The sequence below is a fragment of the Mus pahari genome, chromosome X (genome assembly GCF_900095145.1).
Source record: "Mus pahari chromosome X, PAHARI_EIJ_v1.1, whole genome shotgun sequence".
Classification (NCBI taxonomy): domain Eukaryota; kingdom Metazoa; phylum Chordata; class Mammalia; order Rodentia; family Muridae; genus Mus; species Mus pahari.
In genome coordinates this window covers 99,031,942-99,055,044 of record NC_034613.1, presented here as the reverse complement: position 1 = coordinate 99,055,044, position 23,103 = coordinate 99,031,942, and the positions used below count along the sequence as shown (strand labels likewise).

At 35.5% G+C, this 23,103-nt stretch overlaps 1 protein-coding gene across 2 annotated transcripts in view; it reads right to left on the bottom strand.

Annotated features, from left to right (window-relative positions):
* Nucleotides 1-23,103, bottom strand: part of Klhl4 (kelch like family member 4) — a 72,489-nt gene that overhangs the window by 26,191 nt on the left and 23,195 nt on the right. For both annotated transcript variants that reach the window (XM_021187345.2, XM_021187346.2), the window contains exons 2-4: nucleotides 4,778-4,942; nucleotides 4,140-4,276; nucleotides 836-1,032 (exon numbers count right to left, since the gene is read on the bottom strand). In XM_021187345.2, coding sequence (XP_021043004.1) covers nucleotides 836-1,032; nucleotides 4,140-4,276; nucleotides 4,778-4,942 — 499 coding nt within the window. The remainder of the gene's footprint in view (nucleotides 1-835; nucleotides 1,033-4,139; nucleotides 4,277-4,777; nucleotides 4,943-23,103) is intronic.

Genomic DNA, 23,103 nt, shown 5'->3' with positions numbered 1-23,103 from the left:
TTGCTATTTTCATCTTTCTTTTCATCTCCCTTTTCTTTCTTGAGACAGAATCTAAAGTATCTCAGTCTGGTCTCAGACTACTCTTTGTGAGGATAACAAAGAACTCCTGATCCTTCTGTCTCTAGAATACAGACTAGAATGCAGATATTAGCCACCATGATCAGTTTATGAAAGATCTGTAAATTGAATACAGGGTGTTGCACATCTAGGCAAACAACCTACAATTTGAGCTATATCGACAGTCTTAGTACTTTTTCCTTTTTTTATTTAAACAATTTTTATTAGATATTTTCTTCATTTACATTTCGAATGCTATCCCCAAAGCTCCCTATACCCTCCCCCTGCACTGTTCCCCAACTTACTCACTCCCGCTTCCTGACCCTGGCATTGCCCTGTATTGGAGCATATAATCTTTGCAAGACCAAGGGCCTCTCCTCCCAATGATGGCGTTTTTTCAAACTGAATAATGTTTGTTTTAATAGAAATCCCTATTTGTACAATATTATAAAATAAATTGATAATTCTGCAAGAAGACAGAGAGGTAATGTTTTTATTACTGTATATTCAATTAGAAATATAGAGCTGTTCAATTTAATAATAGCAATATTTTAATTTTGTGAAGTTTGAAGACGATAATACATGTTTAAGTTCTAAAATGAAATTATTAAATTGAAATAGTTATTGAGTATTATTCAACTAAATAATTTTTTTCTAATATATATTATGTACAACTTATCTGAAAACTATGTAAGTTTAGATAGGTTTTCAGTTTTTCCGTTTTATCAGAGAAAGTATATATTATTACAATAAATTAATTTTAAACAAACGATTTTACCATGGTATACTTATGTGCCACATTCTGAAGCTCCATACAGCCCTGGGCATCTCCAAATGAGCGAATCCCTAGGCAGTTTGAAGGGTGAAGCTGCTTTATGAGGAAATTGCAGCAAACATCAATGACCTGAGTCAGCTGTAAGAGACAGGCTGCTGACAGCAAATTTTCAATGGTGTCTTCTCTCAGTTGCAGCACACCTAAATGGTTTGGATTAGTAAAGAATGATTACATATCACATAAAATAGAGCATCAATATGTTACATAACATTTTTGTTGCTTTTTGTATAGTATCTATGCCTTTTAATGTTCAGTAACTTCACTAGGAATATAGTTTAAGATTTAGAAATACAAAGGTATTTGCTGTGCACATAAAAATGAGGGAAAAGCCATCAGAGAAGATTATGTATAGCAAATAAATAGTGAATATTGTAAGGAATGGTAACAGTATTTTCTTATTGACTTAAAGCATTATTTCAATTTATATTAATCATTTCATATTTTATATATACACTTTGAAATTATACAATTTTAAATTGTTAATCATATACAAATGCAGCTAGGAAACCTCACATTTTGGGCTAAAGATAAAATTGGTTATATGCTATGGTGACCATTTTTGTAGGGGCATAGATCTTGATAAACAAGGCACATACACATATTTTTATCTCTTTTTGTTTGTACATTTATTATATGATAAGGTTACCTTAGCCTGAATATTAGTCTCAGAATTACCTTCTACACTGTCTCAAAATAAAGAAAATACTGCAAAGCATTCACAAATGAATACTGCTCATTTGCATTGACATTTTGGCATTTGGCACTTACAAAGTTATCATAAGCAATTAAAATTACATGTTTATTATGCTTTATCCATTATGTTTTCACAAGCATTACTGATTTCTTATTTGTAAACACTTCTAAATAAAATATATCAATATGTTTTGTAATTTTAGCCAAGTTACAGAAGGTGTAAACATTGTTTCAAATGATTTTCATAGACAATATTGTTCTTAAAAGTAATTTTTCATTGTAAAAATTACTATATGGTTTCCATGGCCATAAATAAAAGAGTAATATGCATTGGTATTTGCTCTATTTATTTCAAACTATAATATAGTAGATGTGTGCAGTACATATACACATTTGCTTGTCTTATTTCTTTAATTGGGATTTAAAAGGAGATTGCAGTGAGTATATCATAAAACAAGAGTTATAAGCATATCCTATATTTTTAAATTGCCAATTTCCTTAAATTCTTTCACCTATAGAACCATATGAAAAACAGTCTTTTGCAGTAGGTTTCCATCAAGTAGTATGATATTTAAAAATTCATTGCTAGTGTGGCATCTATCAGTGCATCCTTCATGCTTCCTTGTCAATTAACAGCCCATATTATATATCTAAATAATCTACTATAGTTTTCAACGATTTATAAATATTTATATTTTTCTTTCTACTTCTCTGGTGTCAACTTTATCATGTCAATTGACATTTTTATGTGTTATTGACTATGTCCAATTTTCTGAGGAACTGCCAGACTGATTTCCAGAGTGGTTGTACAAGCTTGCAATCCCACCAGCAATGGAGGAGTGTTCTTCTTTCTCCACAACCTCGCCAGCATCTGCTGTCACTTGAATTTTTAATCTTAGCCATTTTGACTGGTGTGAGATGGAATTTCAGGGTTGTTTTGATTTGCATTTCCCTGATGACTAAGGATGTTGAACATTTTTTTTCAGGTGTTTCTTAGCCATTCGGTATTCCTCAGTTGAGAATTCTTTGTTTAGCTCTGTACCCCATTTTTTAATGGGGTTATTTGAATTTCTGGAGTCCAGCTTCTTGAGCTCTTTGTATATATTGGATATTAGTCCTCTATCAGATTTAGGATTGGTAAAAATCCTTTCCCAATCTGTTGGTGGTCTTTTTGTCTTGTTGGCAGTGTTTTTTGCCTTACAGAAGCTTTGCAGTTTTATGAGGTCCCATTTGAGACTTTTTGCATTTATGTCCATCATGAAGTTTGGCCTATGGTTTTTATTTTATGTGCATGTATTCCATTTTGGTATTTATTTGCATAACACTCTTCATAAAATGAGTTCAGTAGAATTGCTTTTCTTTATATTTTGTAGAATCATACAAGAAGTTTTGTTATTAGTATTTCTTTAAACTCAACAGTGAATGATATTCACTGTTTAGGCTATTTAAATTGTATTGTTTGGTGCTTTTATTTTATCAGTGTTAATACTCATTTGAGATCGCTCAAGGTTTTGCTTTTTCCACATTATCTTGGAGTAATTTTGGTAATTCTTGTGTGTTCATAAATTAATTTCCTTTAGATTTTCCAACTTATTGAAATATATGTTTTCAAATATGCTATAATGATTCTCAGAATTTGATTGGTACATACTGTTATGGTTCCCCTTTCCTCTATAGTTTTATTGAACTTGTTTAGGTTTTAAATACCCAACTCGTTTATTTCATTGATCCCTTGTCACATATTAGTCTTATCTATTTAATTAATGTCTTTTCTGATCGTAAGTATGGTTTTCTGATGACTACAATTTAAAGTGAATTGTGATACCAATAATGTACCTTAAATTGCTTATTTAAGATCTCTTTAACTTTTAAATGTATACATGTATAGTGAAAATTTGTTCTTTGAACCGTTCCATTTTCTCTTACTGTTTCTCATATGCAATGTTTCCATTTTCCTTTGAATGTAGAATATTTTAATTTCCACCATAATTATCTGTGATGATACATTAAACATTCCATAATCTGCGATGTGAAATGTCCATGTATTCATATAGTTTCTGTGATTCTTTTGTTCATTTCTAGTTTTACTTAATTGTAATCAGATAGATGCTATGTTTGTTTTTATAACTGTTCTAATGTTTTGATGAATTATTCATGTTGAAGAGTTTACAACTGGCTGGAACTCCACATCCAGGATCCAGTAATCTCTTTTGGCCTTTGGGGGCACTTACACTCAGATATGCAGCCTCTCCAAAAAATACAGATAATTAAAAAGAATAAAAAAATAATAACGATACTGCTAACCCATACAAGATACATTCTTGTATTCTTATGTTAAAATAGCTCTCTGCTTTCATGGTAGCAATATTCAACAGCATACTCTTTATAATTTGTATTATGGTGATTAATATATTATTTTGTCCTTTTTTCTTTTACTGCTTTTAGTGATTTAACTGCTATATTTTATATTTTCCATTTTTGTAGCATTAATATTAGTTAATACACATTGAAACACATGCTATATAATGTAGAGTTAACATTAGTGGGGGCTTACCTGTATAAGCATACTGCACTAAAGAATTAAGTGCGTTTGGATCTACTCCTTCTATTTTGACCTCTTCTTGTCTGGCTTCAAGCACATCATTAGTAAACATTGCAGCAAAATAATCAGACACAGCACTGAGAACCAATCTAGAAATTGGAAGGTTAAATCAATACTTACTGTTAGTCAACAGCATCACAAATAATCATGCAGAGCTTTCAATATGTTTTTAAAACTTATCAGTATACTTTCTCCATAAAAGTTTAAGATTGCCACTCATGTGTGCCTCTAATGCCAGGTCATGTGAGGCCAATACAGGCAGATTCTCTGAGTTCCAGGTGAACCTGGTATATATAACAAATTCCAGGCCAGACTGGGATATGTAGTAAGCCCCTACCTTAAAACAAACGTAAAAATATCACGATTTATTAATAGCAAGGGCAATTAAATAGGCTGACCTTTCTAGGGCTTGTGTTATTTTGTTATCATCAAAATTGCCAACTTTGCCTCTATTGAACAGTGGGCAAGAAAATTATTAACATTTGAAAATTTCAAAGTAGAAAATGATTTCCAAGTGACCCAATTTATACTCAGCTTATCAATTCTTCGTCATTCATACTTTTACCCTGTGTATCTATAAGGATATTTACCGGTGAGCTGGGATTTTAAGAGGTCCAGCAATAAGTAGCACATCACACAGTTTTCTCTCTTTCAAATAGCTTTCCATTTTACAGAGAGTGTAATCTGCATGGCTTCGAGAACGGTAGTGATCATCAGAACTGGTGATCATTTGTTCAGTTTCCTCAACACATGGTCTGAAAGTTAAGTGAAAATGAGCATATAATTAATAGTATAATTTTTTACACACTTCAACTTTCTCCTAATTAATATGTATGCATCTAGTGGAGACCTAGTCAACAATTCTATGTAAAACATATTGAGAAAATTACATTAAAATTTGCATTCTAATAATAAACATGTAACTATTATTACTGTCTCAACTTTTAACTTCCATTCAAATGGAAAGTCATGGTATTTTTATTCAGGACAAACCTACAACTATGTATGCATCAATCTAATATTGATGTGTATAAAGCTAATCAACAAATATCACCCCATTTTGTGCTATTTCTTTAGTGTTTTTACATGAATTCAAAATGATATTTTCAGTCATATGTACTAGGTGCTTATGTCAAAAATACTTTTTAAAAAATTAATTTAAAGATTTTTGTACAATATAAATTGATTATATTCTTTCTTCTCCTTTAACCCCTCCCAAATCCATCCCCAGCTTCCCTACCACCCAACTTCAAACTATTCTCTCTCTCTCTCTCTCTCTCTCTCTCTCTCTCTCTCTCTCTCTCTCTCTCTCTCTTTCTCAAAAAGAAAAGAAGACACAATCAAAAAAGACAAACTTAAAATAGGAAAACCAAGAAGAGAAAAAAAGTATCAAAATCAAAGCCAAAAAATTAACACAGAAAAACTTAGAGTCTGTATTATTATCATTACTATTGTTATTATATTTTTGTATGTTTGTTTTGTGCCAACTACTCCTGGTACTTCTGTACATGGAGCTTGCCCTGGTGTGATACTCCATTGGAGTAGCCTGATTTTACTTTTCCCAGCAGGTATCAACTTCAAATATCTATTTCATTAGCAGTAACACTTTATGTTCATTTCCCCTTCTCAGTGCTGGGATTTTGTCTGGTTTGAATCTGTGCAGGTTTTACACATATTCTCATAATCTATTTAAATTCATATATGAATCAATCCTTTTGTGTCTGGAAGAAGCTGTTTCCTTGGGATAATCCATGACCTCTGGCCCTTACAATCTTGATGACTATAGTCTCAAGGTAATATACCTTCTTTTATAATACAACAGTATCAGAAAACAACTATGTATATTTCCATCACGAATGTATTTAGAAACATATTAACTATAATTGGACATAATTTGACTATAACGGTCATAAAATTTATATCAATTAAAGTTGATTTTAAATAGTCATCAATGATGAAATTAAAATGCCTACAGAATCACACAGGCTTTTATTTAGTAGATGCTTTAAAGTTTGCTAGTTAGATTAACTCATTAAAATGTATAACTTGTTAAAGTTCTGTTCAAACAGACCTCAGATACAGATAATTGTCAACATGCAACTTGACATTTCCAGCTCTCTCCAGGACAGGCAACAGGAGCTAAGGCATCAATCTGGAGTCTAAAAAGCCAAGTGTTGATCTGTGTACAGAGTCATTTAGTATTAACTACAAGGGGGTATTCATAACTTTTTCTGTTTCCTCTTTGCAGAATCAGCACCCCTTAAATATTCTCAATCTACTTATGACAGTTATAAAGTTGACAACAGGTGGACTCCAAAAAAACTTGCCTGGCCATCCTGGAGCCTGCTGCTGAAGCTCAGCATACAAGTAAACAAAGAACCTTAAGTAACTAGTGGTATAAGGGAACTTTGGAGTCTGAAGAACATGACAGTAGGTACCTAGCACATTTCAGTATACCACTCCTGGGCATATACCCAGAAGATGCTCCAACTTATAATAAGGACACATGCTCCAATATGTTCATAGCAGCCTTATTTATAATAGTCAGAAGCTGTGAAAAACCCACATGTCCCTCAACAGCAGAATGGATACAGAAAATGTGGTACATTTACACAATGGAGTACTACTCAGCTATAAAAAACAATGAATTTATGAAATTCTTAGGCAAATGGATGTATCTGGAGGATATCATCCTGAGTGAGGTAACCCAATCACAAAAGAACTCACTTGATATGCACTCACTGATAAGTGGATATTAGCCCAGAAACTTAGAATTCCTAAGATACAATTTGCAAAACACATGAAACTCAAGAAGAAGGAAGACCAACATGTGGATAATTCATTCCTTCTTAGAATGGGGAACAAAATACCCAAGGAAGGAGTTACAGAGACAACATTTGGAGCTGAGACAGAAGGAAGGACCATCCAGAGACTGCCCCACCTGGGGATCCATCCCATATACAACCACCGAACCCAGACACTACTGCATAAGCCAGAAAGATTTTGCTGACATGACTCTGATATAGCTATCTCTTGTGAGGCTATACCAATGCCTGGCAAATACAGAAGTGGATGCTCACAGTTATCTATTGGATGGAATACAGGTCCTCTAATGAGCTGAAGAAAGAGAAAGAACCCAAGGTGCTGAAGGGGTCTGCCTCCCTATAGGAGGAACAACAATATGAACTAACCAGTACCCCCCAGAGCTGTGTCACTAGTTACACATGTAGCAGAGGATGGCCTAGTAGGCCATCAATGGGAGGAGAGGCTCTTGGTCTTGCGAAGATCATATGCCCCAATACAGGGGAATGCCAGGGCCAGATAGGGGGAGTGGGTGGGTTGGGGAACAGGGCAGGGGGAGGGTATAAGGGACTTTTGGGATAGTATTTGAAATGTAAATGAAGAAAATATCTAATAAAAAAGAATTTGAAATAACAAAAAATCTAAAGTATAAATAAATGAATAAATAAAAGACAAAATGAATAGAATTTAAACTACCAAATACAATTTTCTTTTCTATGAATGTCCTGTATCAGGTTTTGAAAAATTATTTCTGTATTGAATTGATTTTTTATTAATATATTTTCTAACTCGCACTGCCTTCTCTTGGTCCCACCCCAATATCTTTCTTACTTACTTCTCAACCAGCTCCCTGCCTACATTTGCTAGTTTTGGTTCAAGATTTTTTAATACTTCCTTTCTTCTAATTATTTAATTTACATTAATATGTTAATTGGGCATTTGGTGTCTAATTGTTTTTTACTAATAGAGTGGAAAATCTCAATGGAAAGGCATGAATATTTTGAATTTTGGGGGCAGGCATTTTTATTCTGAGTTTACTTTACACCAATTTGGTTAAAGAAACAAATCTTTTCTTTAAATACCATTTCATATTTTTGCTCAGATACAGTGATTTTTAAATACATTTTATTTCTGTCATACAGATTTTACAGCTTATAAGTCCTACAAAGATGAACCCCACATAAGTGTATAATACTTCATGTAAGTACCACAAGCTAAGCAGTTGCCTTACTGTAAAGAAGTTTATGTTCAGTGACTTTAAGAAACTAGTGCTTGGAGAGATGGGAAGATGAAAGTGTAACATTCTAAATACAGTACATATATAACAAAATCCAATGTATATATCATTATTATTTGAGAAAATTTAACAAAACAAGCAAACAAGCCACTGCTACCATGAACAAAGCCAGACCATTTTCCTAACTTGATCTTGGTAAATTTCTGGAGCTCATTTTAGAATGGAAACTATAGTATTAGACTCTATCCTTCATGATCTTCTAACCGCAGTTTGTAACATGGAGGTGGGGAGCATAAGGGGTCAATAAAAGCATAGCTATGTATTGTATGAATTATGTTGAACAAATAATTTTATCTTTCCAAGCATTAATTTTATCTTACAAATTTTGAATGAAATACTAATGCTTCCTATCCTGGGAACTTCACTGGTTCTTGGGCCAGAGTCCAATTTGCTCCTTTCTGTGGACCCTTCTCTGCTTCCCTTCTAGCCCATTCCTGTTCTTTTGATTCAGCCACAGGTATGCAAAAGCATCTCCTACAATGGAACCCCATTGACCATACTGTGCTACAGCTCAGATAGGTAATTTTCATTATCCTTTTCCTCAGATCTCTCCAGTCTCACCCATAGTACTATGGCAGATGGCTTGCAGGTGGCATTCCTCTCACTGCAGGTTCACTCCCTGGGAAGTGTGTATCTATTTTAGAGAGAAGCCAGCTTGACTCTTCTGAAGACCATTTCAACCGTCCCTTGTAGTCTATCTCCATTGCCTTGTATCAGCTGCTGATTTCTAGAAAAATCTTCCTTCGTTCCTTCGTTCCTTCGTTCCTTCCTTCGTTCCTTCCTTCCTTCCTTCCTTCCTTCCTTCCTCCCTGTTTGATACTTAATCTATTTACACTTCAAATATTATCCCCTTTCCCGCTTTCCCCTCCAGAACCCCCCTGTACATTCATCCCTCTACCTGCTTCTATGAGGGTGCTCCCCCACCCACCTACCTACTCCAGCCTCACCACTCTTGCATTCCCCTACACTGGAGCATGGGGCCTTCCCAGAACCAAGGGCCTCTTCTCGCATTAGAGGACCCCAGTTGCCACACTTGGCTGGCACTCAGGTAGGCAACTCATTGAGCTTCATGTCATTAATTGTGATTACTTCAGTCTCACCCTCAGCACCTGCTTACAGATGACTCTTTCAAACCTTATTAGAGAAAAATACAATCTATTTAATAAATATTCCTGATGGAACTAGATAAGCACTTGCAGAAGAATAATATAATGCAGTTCTTATAATTTTCACAAAATTGAATTTAAAGTGAATCAAAGACCTTAGTATAATGTCTGAAGTATTAAAACTGCTGAAGAAAAATATTCAGGAAATAGATTTAGGTAGGAGAGTTCTAAACAGAGCCCCAAATAAGAAAGAAAACAGCCATAATAACTAACAAATACAGCAAAATTAAAAAGCACAGCAAAAGAAACTCTTTTCAGAAAGGACAGACACAATACATAATGGGAGAAAGTCTTTGTCATTTATACTTTAAACAAAGCCTTAGTATATAGAACTCAATGAATAACAAAAATAAACAAAACTATATGCTCATCAACTCTACTAAATAAAATATCATATTCAAAAGAAGAAATACAAAAATATTCCTAGAAATGTTCAATATCCTTAACCATAAGCAAAATTCAAGTTAAAACCAATTTGCATTTCCACTCTACCCAAGTCAGATGTCTATCATCATAAAAAATTTAAAATAAAACAAAACAAGCAAGAAAACAAACCAAAGAGGATAAAAACTCTATTAAAGATAGGAGAAAGTGAAACAGTTATTCAATGCTAGTGGGAATGTAAAATGGTACAGTTACTACAGAAATCAGAATATGCTTCTGCGGGAGAATTTTTATCAATAGTATTGGACATCACATACTGTACTTATGCCTTACTATAGAAAATGTGACCACTGGTGCTATAGTGGTATGAATTACATAGGAATAGACAAACATTTCTCATTGGCTAAGGCCACTACCACAGGAGAGAGTTCATATCTGTTGCTGTAAGCCAAGTCATATGCACATGCCTATGCATATCTCAAGCTTGACTTGTGCCAGTGAAATAATAGTAATAATAATTACGATCACAGCAATGCTAATAATGGTGATGATGATGATGATGATAACAAACACAATTAAATACCTTAATATAAGGCTGACTTATAACTCAGTTATGACCCTTTTTCTAGTATATACCCAAATAACTTTATATCTTACCACAGAGATACCTGTGTATATGTATCTATTCATACTCAGTTCATAACAGCAAGCAAATGAATTCAAATTGCTTGACTAAAAATAGATGAATGGATAATCTTATGTGATAATTTTATCCAAGGAATTTTATTTATCCACAGAGAACTATGAAGTTTTCAGGAAAATAGACATTTTTAATAATATGCATAGGAAATAACTTAACAACCTGGATGCCCAACTGGCTTAGGTTATACAGGCAGTTCACTTCTAACACTAACCTTGACAGCCTACAAATTTTATCTCTATACACTGTGGATGCCTCCCTGTTTTAAAAGTATACCTGTTTACAATCTAGGGCCCCTACTTGTACTAAAGTCAGTTACACCCTTCCTTAAACAACTGAATAAGTTTCTTGCCTCTGAGTTAGGGCTGATCCACAGCCTGCTATGCATGGTCCCACCAGGAGAGACCTGTTCTCTCAGGAGTGCTTTTACTCCAAGACTCAAAGGTGAGATAACCACTTTCTTGCCAATAACTGTCTAGAGCTGGGCGGCGAGGAATACACAGGGCACAAGAACAGTGGAGCAGCTGGGATAGGATCCTCCCAGTCACCATCTGTACCCATAGCTTGGGCTGTTCCAGAGGAAATTCCTCCAGGAGAGAGCAGGTCTCCCAGGAGTAACATAGGCTTACAGACCCACAGGAGGAACAAGCTTCAGCCAGAGACAGCAAGAACATCTAACACCAGAGATAACCAGATGACAAAACACAAATGCAAGCATCTTAATCAACAGAAACAAAGACTACTTGGCACCATCAGAACCCAGTTCTCTCACCACAGCAAGTCCTGGATTCCCTAACATACTGGAAAAGAAGGATGTGGATTTAAAATCTTATCTCATGATTCTGTTAGAGGATTTTAAGAAGATAGATAACCCCCTTAAAGAAATATAAGAGAACATGGGTATACAGGTAGAAGCCCTTAAAGAGGAAACACAAAAATCCCTTAAAGAATTATAGGAAAATACAACCAAACATGTGAAGGAAATGAACAAAACCATCCAGGATCTAAAAATGAAGTAGAAACAATAAAGACATCATAAAGGGAGACTACTCTGGAGATAGAAAACTTAGGAAAGAAGTCAGGAGCCAAGATCACCAACAGAATACAAGAATACAGAATACAAGAGACAGAAGAGAGAATCACAGGTGTAGAAGATACTAGAGAAAACATTGACACAACAATCAAAGATAACGCAAAATGCAAAAAAGATCCTAACTGAAAATATCCAGAAAATTCAGGACAAAATGAGAATACCAAACCTAAAAATAATAGGTGTAGAAGAGAGTGAAGATTCCCAACTTAAAGGGCCAGTAAATAGCTTCAACAAAATTATGGAAGAAAACTTCCCTAACCTAAAGAAAGAGATGCCCATAAAAATACAAAAAGCCTAAAGAACACCAAAGAGATTGGATCAGAAAAGAAATTCAGACCAACACATAATAATCAAAACACCAAATGCTCAAAACAAAGAAATAATATTAAAAGCAGTAAGGGGAAAAAGTCAAGTAAAATATACAGGCAGAACTATCAAAATTACACCAGAATTCCCATCAGATATTAGGAAAGTTAGAAGATCCTGTGCAGATGTTATACAGACCCTAAGAGAACACATGTGCTAGCCCAGGCTACTATACCCAGCAAAAATCTCTATGACCATAGACTGAGAAAACAAGATAATCCATGACAAAAACAAATTTACACAGTCTATCTTCATGAATCCATCACTTAAAGGATAATAATTGGAGAACTCCAACACAAGGAGAGAAACTAAACCCTAGAAAAAGCAAGAAAATAATTTTCTCTTAACAAACCAAAAATAAGATAACCACAAATAACATAATTCCACCTCTATCAACACAAATAACAGGAAGCAACAATCTTTTTTCCTTAATATCTCTTAATATCAATGAACTCAATTCCCCAATAAAAAGGCATAGACAACAGACTGGACATGAAAACAGGACCCACAATTTTGCTGCATACAGTAAACCCACCTCAGTGACAAAGACAGACACTACCTCAGAGTAAAAGTCTGGAAAATAATTCTCCATGCATATGGTCGAAAGAAACAAGTTGTAGTATTCATTCTAATATCAAATAAAATAGACTTTCGACATAGTTAACAAAAAAGATAAGGAAGGACACTTCATATGCATCAAATGAAAAATCTACCAAGAAGAACTCTCTATTCTGAATATCTATGCTCCCACATTCATAAAAGAAACTTTACTAAAGCTCAAAGCATACATTGCACTGCACGCGATAATAATGGGAGATTTCAACATCCTACTCTTAGCATTAGACAGATCATGGAAACATAAACTTAAAAGAGACTCAGTGAAACTAACAGAAATTATGAAGCATATGGATTTAACAGATATCTATAGAACATTTTAACCTAAAACAAAAGTATATACCTTCTTCTCATGGCCTCATGTTACCTTCTCCAAAACTGACCATATAATTGAATTGGTCACAAAAAAAGGCCTCAACAGATGCAAGAACATTGTAATGATCACATGCATTCTATCAGATCACCACGGTCTAAGGCTGGTCTTCAATAACATCATAAACAATAGAAACCCCACATAAATGTGGAAGCTGAACAACACTCTACTCAATGATACATTGATCAAGGAAGAGAGAGAGAGAGAGAGAGAGAGAGAGAGAGAGAGAGAGAGAGAGAGAAAGAGAGAAAGAAAGTAAAGACTTTTTAGAGTTTTATGAAAATGAANAGAGAGAGAGAGAGAGAGAGAGAGAAAGAAAGAAAGAAAGAAAGAAAGAAAGAAAGAAAGAAAGTAAAGACTTTTTAGAGTTTTATGAAAATGAAACCACAACATGCCAGGAAGTAGGAGTGGGTGGGTTGCTGAGCGGGGGGCAGGGGGTATGTGATAGGGAGTTTTTAGAGGGGAAACAAGGAAAGCGGATATTATTTGAAATGTAAATCAAGAAATTATCTAATTCAAAAAATCTAAAAAATTTTTTTCTCCGTTTCTGAGAATCGATTTGGTCAATTTCTCTTGCAATGTATCCCTAATACTACTAAGCATAAAGTTAAGGATAAGAAGGACAAGGGAATGAACTATTCTGGGGCACATATGTAATAAAAGAATATATGTCTTTTAAGTGAACTTTAAGAAAGAGCCTCTTTCTTACTATTTTATGTCTATGTATATTTGGCCATCATGTAAAATTAAAAACTGAAGTAGCATGGGAAAAGATATATTAAACAAAGGCTTATGTAATCCTAAACAGAGAACCATCCATCCTTAGGAAACAAACTCCTCATTCTCCTGAACTCCACAAAAGGAAACCAGAATTAAAAATATTAGACCATCATTACTCTCATTAATGTAGACTGGTGTTGATTTTGACAGCATATTTCTTTGTCTTGTGAATGATTCATTTGCTTTAAACAAAGTTTCTTCAGAATCTTTGCAGTCCTTATAAATCATGGTTTCAATCTTGAGGCCAAGATCCTGGAAAAAGCCAGCCCAGATGCTAAAGTGCAGTAACAGATGGGACTGGCATGTATTATACTTAAGTGTAGCACTCATGCTCATAACCATCAACAGTTCATGATAGTTCATGTTTTCTCTCATATGTAGATACTGCCTTTTAATGTGTGTGTTTGTGTGTGTGTGTATGTGTGTATGTGTATGTGTGTAAATGTAAGTGTGAGTAAATCCCCAGAAATTAGAAAGTATGCTGTGAGAGGGATAATATGAGGCTTAAAGGAGGAGCAAATAGAAGGTAAAATATATATGATATGAAATTAAAAGAAGGAATACTTATAGTAGAACATAAGTAGTGGCAGGGAAAGAGATGGGAGAGAAGAACCTGTGGGGGAAGACTACCAACTTAAGATAGTTATGTATGTAAATGTCAACAAATTTCAGGAGAACAAACTGGACATCCAAAAACTCAGACCCAGAACTGTTCCTGTATGATAGAACTGCAGGGTCAAAAATGGAGAAGAAACCGAGGGAAAGGAAGCAGCTGACAGACCCCCATTGGGGTCTGCTCAAGGGGAAGTTCCAAGGACTGACACTATTACTGATGCTATGGTGTGCTTACAAACAGGAGCTTAGCATGCCTGTCCTCTGAGAGGTCCAACAAGCAGCTGAAAGAGTCAGAAGCAGATACTTACATCCAAACAATGGACTGAAATTGGGGATACCCGTGGTTGCATTAGGGAAAGGCAGGAACAAGCTGAGGAGGAGGGAGACCCTATAGGAAGACCAGCAGTCTCAACTAACCTGCACCCCCAGTGCTCTGACACTGAGCCACCAACCAGGCAGCATACACAACTGATAGGAGGCCCCCAGCACCTATACAGCAGAGGACTACCTGGTTTGGCCTCAGTGAGAGAAGATACACCTAACCATCAAGAGACTTGAAGTCCCAGGTAGTCCTGGTTGGGGGGGGGTGCTGGAGACAACCTCTTGGAGAGGAGGTATGGGATATGGAAAAGTCAGTGGGTGGAATGAGAAAGGGATAAAGACTAGACTATAACAAAAGTTTAAAGAATAAAATAAAATGTCACAAAACTTATATTTTATGTTACTTGAAAAATAAAGCAATATAAATACAGAACAAATAACACAAAAATAAAAAGTACTTATTTCATGAATACAAATAATAAATAATCATCAATACATTTCCATAAACCTGATATAATCTTATAAAAAAGAATACTTGCAATGACCAAGTGGAACTTATACTGTGAAAGTTAATTTAGTATTCAAAATTAGCCAACTAAACATATCACATTGTTCAGCTATGGAACTTGTCACTGCAAAATGCTATTTCTCTCACAACAATATTTGGTTTAGCTTGAGGACCATACAACTAGAGGGACCATATGCTACCCACTTCCTCATCGCCAGGAACCAGATACTGGACAGCGCAGAGAACCAGAGGAGAATCAAACAGTACTCCCTCCTGCCCCACCCCACCCCACCCCACCCCCCCAAAAAAATCAAGAAATGAGTCCCAGTGACATTCTGCTATACTCATAAATTGGTGCTTTGTACACACATCTTCAGAGAAGTTTCCTCCTGCAGCAGATGGGAATGTGTACAGAGACCCACAGCAAGACATTATGAAGGGAGAGATCTTTAGTGGGTTCTTCTCCTTGAAGATTGTGAAACCCCATGGAAGAGAAGGAAGGAAGAGGGTAGAAGTCAAAGATAATGGACGATATCAGAAGAAAATGGCCTGCTGAATCAAATAAGTAGAGCTCATACGGGTTCATAGACAGTGAAGTGGCAAGCACAGGGCCTTCATGGGTCTGCACCAGGTCCTCTCCTTATATGTTGCTGTTCTTAGAGTGGTAGGGTTTGTGGGACTTTTAACAGTGGGAGCTGTGCATCTCTTAGTCATTTTCATGCTTTTGGGACTCTTCCTCCTATTGGGTTGCTTTGTCCAGCCTGAATAGGAAGGCTTGTGCCTTGTCTTACTGTATTTTGCTTCCTCTTCTCTGGCTATTATCTCTTGTAAGCTGGCTCTTTTCTTAAGTTGAAAGAAGGGGAAGTGTATCTGTAAATAGGGGGTGGAGGGTGGAGCCCTGTAGAAATGTAAGGAAGGAAACTGTGGTTTGGATGTATTGTAGGAGAAAAGAATTATTTTTAATAAAAATAAAAAATAAGAGTAATATAGAGAGTCCAGGACAAATCATATCCTGTAAAGTGTCTCTTTGACAATTGAAGCATCATGATTAATGGTTTTCTCCCACTTGATAAAAGCACAAATGTTGTCAAGACCATAAAACAACTCAAATTATTGATCAAATATAACAAAGATCCCCACCATTTTATTAATTTGAACAGTTGGCTAATGACCATATTATTTAAAATGTGAAGGAAGATCTGGTCTCAGTAGTATGAAAAATGTTGTGGTTCATTCATTCCATTCAGAAGAATCAGCACACAAAATAGGATTATGAAAACAGAAAAACAAATGTTTCTTCTAATTTCAGCTATCCTTAAATGTGGTAGAAAATGTTTCTTTAGTGTTATATAGCATCTAAAATGTATTTATTCATAGTATTATTATATTTACTCTTATAACATATACATTTCTTATAAAACCAAATTTTTCCTTATATAATACAATTCTCTCTATATATATTTGTCACAAATATCTTTATTACTGATTTAATTCTGTATTTTTCTAGTTTCTGTGTGATAAGTATCAGTTATTTCTTATGGTACTTTTGAACCCTGCATGTTCACTGTTTTTAAAATTGAAGTCAATGGAATATTGACAAAAACATAATATAAAGGCTAATGTTTGGCTCTAAGGACAAATTCATGTACTTGATGAAAGAATAAACTCTTATTTCTATGAGCAGTAAGTAATAACATTTAAACAATATCTGAAAATTTTATTTGTATTTCTATTTCTTAGAATGACAGTATTAAATCTGTTTGGCTCTGGGTAAACACAGTGTGCTTTAAAGACTTCTTCAATTTCACAGCACAACATGGTAATTTTCTAAAGCTCTCACATGCACACACTTCTCAATGAATCATATTACTTAAAGAGCTATTAAGAAATAACATACATAGAGGACAGATCCTCCAATTGTCTGCTTATATTTTCTCTTCTCTGACATCAATAGAAATTTGGTCTTTGATCTACAAGTATAGCCCTTTTATCCACAATAGTACATGTAAAGCTCCAAGAAAATAATTGCAAAGGCAGGGTGATATATAATATCAATTCTTAGGAGCTCCTCTAGCAAGAAAAAGATTAGTTCCTACTTTTTGAATGACTAATACTTATGTACATAAGTGTACACAAATAAATAAAGATAGGCTAAGAGTTTTATGTAAAAATTATGTATTTATATTTTCTACTTTTTACTAGACAAGGTGTCTATAATTTGAAAGTATATATGAACGAGCAATTACTCTCAGGATGAAAAATGTCAAAGAAACATCTTGACACAAATTAATATTTCAAGTAAGAGTCAGTGACTGTGTATGTAGAGCAAATTACCTTAAATAAGTGAACTTGCACTTGTCATAAATGAATTCACAAAGAAAGCATGTTGCCATACATTGTATAAAAGCAAAAGCATACAGGTACATTGTTAGGAAGACTGTTTTCTGTTAGAATTTTACTCAGGTAACAATTTTCTGGCATTCATTTACTCTAAAAGAATTTATTTCACTAGATTCAAATATGTAATTAAGATTTTCATAAAGGAGTTTCTCAGTAGCCATCAATAAATATATGAAGGCAATAAATGAAATTATAAATTAAATAACAGTAATTGTTTCAATTACCAAATTGTAAAATTCATAATTAATGCACTTTGATGATAGAATATTATAGAAACAGAATTATAAAAATACCCTGAGTAGTAAATTATAATTTACCATAGCTCATTAGCTTTCAAAAATTGATAGCTATGTCCACTGGGGAAATTATGTTAGTAAACTGTTGGCAATATGTTCAAACAATTCTAGGTCCTCAACAACAACAAAAAATTTCTAGTAAGTATAGTGTCCACTCAGGTGACAGCAGATGCTGGCAAGTACGCGGAGAAAGGAATACTCCTCCATTGTTGGTGGTATTGCAAGCTGGTACAACCACTCTGGAAATCAATTTGGTGGTACCTCAAAAAACTGAACATAGTATTACCTGAGAACTCAGCTATACCACTCCTTGGCGTATACCTAGAAGATGCTTCAACATGTGATAAGGACACATGCCCCACTATGTTCATAGCAGCCTTATTTATAATAGCCAGGAGCTAGAAACAATCCAGATTTCCTTCAACAGAGGAATAGATACAGAAAATGTGGTACATTTACACATTCGAGTACTACTCAGTTATGAAAAACAATAGATTTAAGAAGGAAGACCAACGTGTGGATACTTCATTCCTCCTTAGATTAGGGAACAAAATACCCATGAAATACAGAGACAAAATTTGGAGCTAAGAAGAAAGGATGGACTACCCAGACTACCCCACCCAGGGATCCATCCCATAATCAGCCACCAAACACAGACACTATTGCATACGCCAGCAAGATTTTGTTGAAGGGACCATGATATAGCTGTCTAGTATGAGGCTGGGACAGTGCCTGGCAAATTCAGAAGTGGTTGCTCACAGTCATCTATAGAATGGAACATAGGGCCCCCAATGGAGGAGCTAGAGAAAGTACCCAAGGAGCTAAAGGGGTCTGCAACCCTATAGGTGGAACAACAATATGAAGTAAACAGTACCCCTTGAGCTTGTGTCTCTAGCTGCATATGTACCAGAAGATGGCCTAGTGGCCATCATTGGAAAAAGAGGCCCCTAGGTTTTTCAAACTTTATATGCCCCAGTACAGGGGATTGCCAGGGCCAAGAAGTGGGAGTGGGTGGGTAGGGGAGCAGGGCGAGGGGAGGGTATAGGGAACTTTCAGGATAGCATTTGAAATGTAAATAAAGAAAATATCTAAGATAAAAAAAGAAATTGTTAGACAAATGGATGGTACTAGAAAATATCATCTGGAGTGAGGTAACCCAATCACAAAAGAACACACATGGTATGCATTTATTGATAAGTGGATTTTAGCTCAAAACTCAAAATGCCCAAGATACACTTCACAGACCACAAGAAGTTAAAGAAGAAGGAAGACCAAAGTGTGGATGCTCCAGTCCTTAGAAGGGGGAACAAAATACTCAGAGGAGTCAATTGGGAGAAAAAGCGTGGGACAGAAATTGAAGAAAAGGCCATTCAGAGACTTCCCTACCTAGGGATCTATCCCAAATACAGTCACCAAATGAAGAAACTATTGTGGATTCCAAGAAGAGCATCCTGGCAGGAGCCTGATATAGCTGTCTCCTGAGAGGCTCTGCCAGAACTTAAAACACATAGAGGCATATGCTTACAGCCAACCATTGGACTGAGCACAAAATCCTTAATGGGAGGACTTAGAGGAAGGACTGAAGTTTGAAACCCCATAGTAAAAACAAACATTTCAACCAATCATATCTCCCAGAGTTCCCAGGGATTAACTATTAGCCAAAGAGTACACATGGAGGGACCCATGCCTCCAGCCACATACATAGTGGAAGGTGGCCTTGTTAGACATCAATAGGATGAGAGGCCCTGGTTCCTGTGAAGGCTTGATACCACAGTGTAGGGGAATGACTGGGTGGAGAGGCAGGAATGGGTGGGTTGATGAGGGAACACCATCATAGAAGCAAGGAGAAAGAAGATAGGATAGGGGTTTTCCAGACAGGAAACCAGGAAAGGGGATAGCATTTGAAATGTAAATGAATAAAATATGCAGCAAAATTGTAGAAAAAGAAATAAAAAAGAAAATTTGAAAGTGAGAGTTGTTATAAATCTTATTTACTTCAGTGGTTTGAATGATAATCGTCCCATAGGAGGAACAACAATATGGACTAACCAGTATCCTCAGAGCTTACAGGGACTAAACCACCAACCAAAGAGCACACATGATGGGACTCATGGCTCCAGCTGCATATGTAGCAGAGGATGGCCTAGTCAGACATCAGTGGGAGGAGAGGCCCTTGGTCTTGTAAAGTCTCTATGCCCTAGTGTAGGGGAATGCCAGGGCCAGGAACTGAGAGTGGGTGGGTTGTTGAGCAGGGGTAGGAGAGAGGGGATAGGGAGCTTTTTGAGGGGAAACAAGGAAAGGGGATAACATTTGAAATGTAAATAAAGAAAATATCCAAAAAAAAAAAAAAAAGAAAAGAAAAAGAAAAGGAAAGGAAAGAAAATGGTCCCCGTAGGCTCAAATGGAGTAACATTGAAAAAATTAGGACTGTGGCTTTGTTGTTACAGATGTAACCTTGCTAGAGGAAGGGAATTATTGGTGATGAGGTTTGAAGTTTCAGGAGCTCAAGCCAGGCCCTGCTGCCTGCCAATCTAGATCTAGAACTGTTGGCTACCTTTCTAGCACCATGTCTAAATGTGTGCATCCATCATTTCTGCCATGATGATAGTAGACATAACCTTTGAACCTATAATGCAGCCCCAAGTAAATGTTTTCCTTTCGATAGTTGCTATGGTCATTTCTCTTTACAACAATTGAAACCTTAAGTTAGTGACAAGAAATAATTAACAAACTAGTATGAATTAAAACTATTTTCATAAATAAAAATTATAGAAAGGAATGAATGGAAATAGTATATTTTCTATTTTAATATTAAATATTCTTGTGAATAAATTATATGGTGAATAAAATATCAATTTATAAAGGGAAAGTGTTTTTAAATAATATATCTTTAAATATAGATATTATTATAAAAATAATATCCCAAATTATAATGATTTCAGAATATTACTTTACTCTAAAGCAATTTAAGTATTATAAATATTAATGTGAGAGACCAGTGTGCACAAGAGAGCCTGTGGACTGCAGAAGCAACATAATTTCTGGGACAGGCCCCATTTCAGACCTTCATCTTCAACCAGGAAGCAGATCTGAGCTCCAGACATCTGTGCTCCTTCCCATCAGAGGAGAGGTGGCCTCTAGGGAGGACTCTGACCACTGAGACTCAGGAGAGAGTTGGATTCCCAGGAGTGCTGACAAAGNTTAACAGAATCACAGGAGAAACAAGCTCTAGCCAGAGACAGCTAGAACATCTAACACCAGAGATTACCAGATGGTGAAAGGCAAACAGAAGAAACATACTAACAGAAACCAAGACTACTCACCATCATTAGAACCCAGCACTCCCACCTCAGGGAGTCCTGGATACCCCAACACACCCAAAAGCAAAATTCGGACTTAAAATCGCATCTCATGATGCAGGTAGAGGATTTTAAGAAGGGCATTAATAACTCACTTAAACAAATACAGGAGAACACTGCTAAACAGGATTAAGGCCTTAAAGAGGAAGTACAAAAATCCTTCAAGAAATTACAGGAAAACACTGCTAAACAAGTAGAAGCCCTTAAAGAAGAAAAGCAAAAATCCCTTAAAGAATTAGAGGAAAACACAACCAAAGAGATGATGAAATTGAACAAAACCATCCAAGATCTAAAAAGGGGAGTAGAAACAATAAAGAAAACCCAAAGGGAGACAACTCTGGAAATAGAAACCCTAAGAAAGAAATCAGGAACCATAGATGCAGGCATCAGCAACAGAATACAAGAGATGGAACAGAGAATCTTGGATGCAGAAGATTCCATAGGGAACATAGACACAACAATCAAAGAAAATGCAAAAAAAAAAAAAAATCCTAACTCAAAAGATTCAGGAAATTAAGGACACAATGAGAAGACCAAACCTACAGATAGTAGGAGTAGATGAGAATGAAAAATTTTAAATTAAATGGCCAACAAATGTCTTCAACAAAATTGTAGAAGAAAACTTTCCTAACCTAAAGAAAGGAATGTCTATGAACATACAAGAAGCCTACAGAACTCCAAATAGAATAGACCAGAAAAGAAATTCTTCCTGATGCATGATAATCAGAATAACAAATGCACTAAATAAAGATAGAATATTAAAAGCAGTAAGTGAAAAAGTTCAAGTAACATGTAAAAGCATACCTATTAGAATTACATCAGACTTCTCACCAGAGACTATGAAAGCCACAAGATACTGGAAAGATGTTATACAGACCCTAAGAGAACACAAATGCCAGCCCAGGCTACTATACCCAGCAAAAATCTCAATTATCATAGATGCAGAAAACAAAGAATTCCATGACAAAACCAAATTAATACAATATCTTTCCACGAATCCAGCCCTTCAAAGGATAAAAAAGGGAAAACACCTACATAAGGATAGAAACTATACCCTAGAAAAAGCATAAAGTAATCCTTCAACAAACCTAAAAGAGACAGCTGCAAATACAGAATTCCAAATTTAAAAACAAAAATAACAGGAAGCAACCATTACTTTTCTTTAATATTTCTAAATATCAATGGACTGAATTCCCCAATAAAAAGACATAGACTAACAGACTGGCTACACCAACAGGACCCAACATTTTGCTGCTTACAGGAAACCCACCTCAGAGAAAAAGATAGACACTACCTCAGAGGTAAAGGCTGGAAAAAATTTTCCAAGCAAATGGTCCGAAGAAACAAGCTGGAGTAGCCACTCTAATATCGAATAAAATTGACTTCCAACACAAAGTTAGCAAAAAAGACAAGGAAGGGAACTTCATACTCATAAAAGGTAAAATCTACCAAGATGAACTCACAATCCTGAATATCTATACTCCAAATACAAGACCATCCACATTCATTAAGGAGACTTGAGTAAAGGTCAAAGCACACATTGTGCCTCACACAATAATAGTGGAAGACTTCAACACCCCACTCTCACCAATGGACAGATCCTGGAAACAGAATCTAAACAGAGACANNTGGAAACTAACGGAAGTTATGAAACAAATGGATTTAACAGATATCTACAGAACATTTTATCCTAAAACAAAAGGATGTACCTTCTTCTCAGCACCTCATGGTACCTCCNCCAAAATTGACCATATAATCGGTCACAAAACAGGCCTCAACAGATACAAAAATATTGAAATTGCCCATGCATCCCATCAGAACACCATGGTCTAAGGCTGATC